This window comes from Numida meleagris, chromosome 32 (genome assembly GCF_002078875.1).
Source record: "Numida meleagris isolate 19003 breed g44 Domestic line chromosome 32, NumMel1.0, whole genome shotgun sequence".
Taxonomy (NCBI): Eukaryota; Metazoa; Chordata; class Aves; order Galliformes; family Numididae; genus Numida; species Numida meleagris.
The window spans coordinates 855,114-856,255 of record NC_034437.1 but is presented as its reverse complement, the minus strand read 5'-3'; the positions used below and the strand labels follow the sequence as shown (position 1 = coordinate 856,255).

Below are 1,142 nucleotides of genomic sequence, written 5' to 3'. Positions count from 1 at the left end.
AGCCCCCACGTGCCACCCCCCCAGGCCCCACGCAGCGCCCCAAGCTGAACCTGAAGCCGCGCAGCGCTCCGAAGGAGGAGGAGAGCACGGCGGCCCCCGCGCCGCAGTCCAGCCGCGCCGCCTCCATCTTCGGGGGGGCCAAACCCGTGGACACGGCCGCCCGGGAGCGCGAGGTGGAGGAGCGGCTGCAGAAGGAGCAGGAGAAGCTGCAGCGGCAGCTGGAGGACGACAAGAGGCTGGAGCGGCGGCCCCGGGAGCGGTGGGGGGACGCGACATTGGGGGAGGGGGGGCGTGACCCCATGGGGTGCCACGCTGAGCCGCATCCCACTCTGCCCCCCACCTCCAGGTACCCCAGCAGCCGCAGTGAGGACAACCCCGAGCGGTCGCGGACGGGCAGCGAGTCCTCGCAGAGCGGGACCGCCGGACCCCCCGGCACCACCGCTGGCACCGGCCCCACCGGCAGGAGTAGGTGTTGGGCAGGGGTCCGGGGATGGGGTAGGGGTTGGTAGAGGTGGGGGGAGCCCGTCTGTAGCCCTGCCCACCGCCGTGTGCCCCCCGCAGCCACGCGGAGGAGGGAGAGTGAGAAGTCGGTGGAGGGCGACGCGTGTGGCCGCGAGGAGGAGGGCCGCGAGGAGAAGCAGCCACTGAAGGTGATGCCCGCACCGCCCCCCAAGGAGAACGCGTGGGCCAAGCGCAGCGGCAGCGCCGCCGGGCGCTCCCCAGGCTCTGACTCCGAGCAGCACTCACCCAGCAGGTGAGGGGGGCTTGGGGGGGCTCGCTGTGGGACTGGGAGCCAAGAGTGTTCTGCTGGGACCCCAAATGGTTCCCTGAAAGTTTGGCGTGGGGCTGGGGCCCCCAGGTGTTACCCCTGTAGGGGTGGAGGGGGACAAAGCACCAAACCATTCCTGCAAGGTTGGGGGGGGGCTGGACCTCCCCCAGTCAGTCCCCTTTAAGATTTGTGTGGGGTCAGAACCCTCAAAATCGTTCCCCTATGAGGTTGGTGTGGGGTGAACCCCAAACTGTTCCCCCGAGGCTGTTGCTAGGACTGAACCTCCGAAATTAATCCCCTGCAAGATTGCTGTGGGGCTGAAATCCCAAAACCGTTCCCCTATAAAGCTGATGTAGAGGCTGACCACCCCCCA

At 68.7% G+C, this 1,142-nt stretch overlaps 1 protein-coding gene across 3 annotated transcripts in view; it reads left to right on the top strand.

Annotated features, from left to right (window-relative positions):
- The window catches only part of EIF4B (eukaryotic translation initiation factor 4B), an 18,511-nt gene that overhangs the window by 9,714 nt on the left and 7,655 nt on the right, over window positions 1-1,142 (top strand). For all 3 annotated transcript variants that reach the window (XM_021379185.1, XM_021379184.1, XM_021379182.1), the window contains exons 9-11: window positions 25-259; window positions 347-465; window positions 562-754. In XM_021379185.1, coding sequence (XP_021234860.1) covers window positions 25-259; window positions 347-465; window positions 562-754 — 547 coding nt within the window. The remainder of the gene's footprint in view (window positions 1-24; window positions 260-346; window positions 466-561; window positions 755-1,142) is intronic.